This window comes from Branchiostoma floridae, chromosome 3 (genome assembly GCF_000003815.2).
Source record: "Branchiostoma floridae strain S238N-H82 chromosome 3, Bfl_VNyyK, whole genome shotgun sequence".
NCBI classification, from domain to species: domain Eukaryota; kingdom Metazoa; phylum Chordata; class Leptocardii; order Amphioxiformes; family Branchiostomatidae; genus Branchiostoma; species Branchiostoma floridae.
In genome coordinates this window covers 18,750,585-18,752,924 of record NC_049981.1, presented here as the reverse complement: position 1 = coordinate 18,752,924, position 2,340 = coordinate 18,750,585, and the positions used below count along the sequence as shown (strand labels likewise).

The following is a 2,340-nucleotide window of genomic DNA, read 5'->3' as shown; positions in this document are numbered from 1 at the left end:
ATGTTGTGACTTGTCGTTATTTCATGTTGTGTTTTGTGTGTACCTGGTCGGCCAGCAGCAATATAAACAGTCAGCAAATTCAGTTGTGGACGTCGCAGGCAGAATTCCTTTGAAGCCGCGTGTACCCAAAACAATCGTGACCCTTGAACTGCCTTAAAAGTATACGGTTTCTGAACTCGCACGTATCAGGTAGTTACAGGAGAGTGTGTAGCCAGCCATGTATCGAACTTACCTTGCTCTAGTCTTAGAATAATTCTTCTTGCTCACATTTCTAACAGTAACATGCGACAGCAAGCTTGAACACCTAAACCATTCAGTATTTGTGCACATCCTTGATGTAACGATCTGTAATAGCTTGTAATGAACAAGTTAGCGGCACGCTTTCCTTAAGCCGAACAAATTGAACGCGGAGCCACTGGCTTAGCTGGTTACAGCGTGGCTACTGCAGGGCATGTAAAATTCCTGGTGTCGTCGCAGTTGACCACTGAAGCCTTGAGCAGGCTATCAGTGGACAAGAACTCGGGGCATAAAGCAGATAGACCCCTTAAAGAAACCGCACACCGGCTGTCTCTTTCTGCGGGCTTAACTTTCTCCGTTTCAAGAAGGATTACGTTCACGAGGGTGTTATGTCATGTCACACCTCAAGCCACTCCCCACCATGTGGCAAGACCTTGGATGAGGAATGCTTGTCGGCACAGCAGCTTGAGAACTTAAAAGCTGGAAGAGAAGCATTTGACCCCGTGCATGTTTGCTTGTGGGACGTACTGTGGAAGGTGGCGGCAGACATGACCCGTGTGTGACGATACATACCTTACGTCCTTGATATACTACGATGTGCGTGACTTCTCCGTTCCAAATATGTGGTTCTTCAATGGAAAATTCTGACATAAAACCTTTTGATTGTTGGGAGTTGCCTGTCCATACAATATTGCTGCCAAAGGACTGCTTACCCCGCAGAATAGTCCTTACTGTAAGTCCTAAAAAATCACGAAGTGTCAGGACACCTACCCCTTTGTCACTCAAGAAACACCATCTTTCGACCTTGCAATGGCATTGGACGGTGGCTAATGGGGCAGAAAATATAGGAACGCCTGAAAACTGTCGGAATGGCGGTATCGACTGCGCCGAAAACGTGATAGATCGAGGAAAATATTACAGCCATCTTGTGATCACTCGGTAAAATTGTGATAGCAGTATGGTCCGTTGGAAACGCCCAGTGTCAACGTAGCGATGTTTTCTCATAGCAGAATGCGTTAACGTTGTCTGTGTTACTATGATTCGCAAAAAAATAAAGTCATTTTTTCATTACGTTGCTGCATTCGTATTTTCCCGCCATTGTGACGTCTCCCGTTATTTGTATATTAGATTTTCAGGAAGGGCATGAATTAGTACTAAGTACAAATATTATTGTATGGACTTTATTGCACGGAAATCGCAAACAAATATTCTGCAACATCACCAGCCTGTTCTACAGACTAGAAGTAGCATAGTGAGGAACAGATGTAAGACTTGCCGTCAGTAATTCGGGGCTGATTTTTGAGAGAGTCGTGAGAACACAGATCTTGGCAAAATTCACTGGCGCGAAACCTGGAAGTTGTCTCCTGCCGTTTGGCGCTCCGGTCAATCAATCACTCCGCGCGCGGGGAAGGTTGCTGCGCGTAATTTCCTCATGTAATGAATGTGATATTTCCAGCATTTAGTTAATTAAGGCTCAATGAGGTTTGGTGTGTTGTTAAAAATAGTCAATTAGCTGGAGGTTTTGGGCCTCTTCGGAAAGATCAGCCGGCATTTGTAATTGTAGGCCCCAAATGTTCAGATATTAGACACGCTGTGTTTTTTGGCGATAGGAGTATCAAATAACACAAATTTTTAAGATTCTCAAAGTCTCCAACTCAGTGAATGAAGCCTGCATCTTATTTTTTCAAACACTATTTAGCAAGAGTAAATGGCATTTCAAGTGTCAAAGTATGAAAGTCATAAAAAACACTGTCAACAGGGTTGTTTGCTACTTTAGTTCTTGCTAGATAGAATCATTTTCAATTAACTGCATTTTCTATGAAATTTGTTGTTTATCAGATTTTTGTTTATGTCAAAACTCAGTGCCTTTTAATCTAGATTTTGAATGTCTTGTGATTTTTTGTTGTTTTAGAAACTGGTCCTGCCATGGAAAATGGCATGATAGTCAACGGTGACCCGGAGCAGAAGCGTTCAACGTTCACACCAGACCAACTAGAAGCCTTGGAACAAGCGTTCAATCGTGGCCACTACCCAACCGACCCCTTTAACAGGGACAACATGTCAAACAAAGTGGACTTGTCACAGACCCGAGTCCAGGTAAAC

At 43.4% G+C, this 2,340-nt stretch overlaps 1 protein-coding gene across 1 annotated transcript in view; it reads left to right on the top strand.

Annotated features, from left to right (window-relative positions):
• LOC118410848 (paired box protein Pax-2a-like) overlaps window positions 1–2,340 on the top strand; it is a gene marked incomplete in the record, with an annotated part of 75,315 nt that overhangs the window by 46,542 nt on the left and 26,433 nt on the right. The window contains 1 exon segment of the mRNA XM_035812698.1: window positions 2,150–2,334. Within this exon segment, the coding sequence (XP_035668591.1) occupies window positions 2,150–2,334 (185 nt within the window).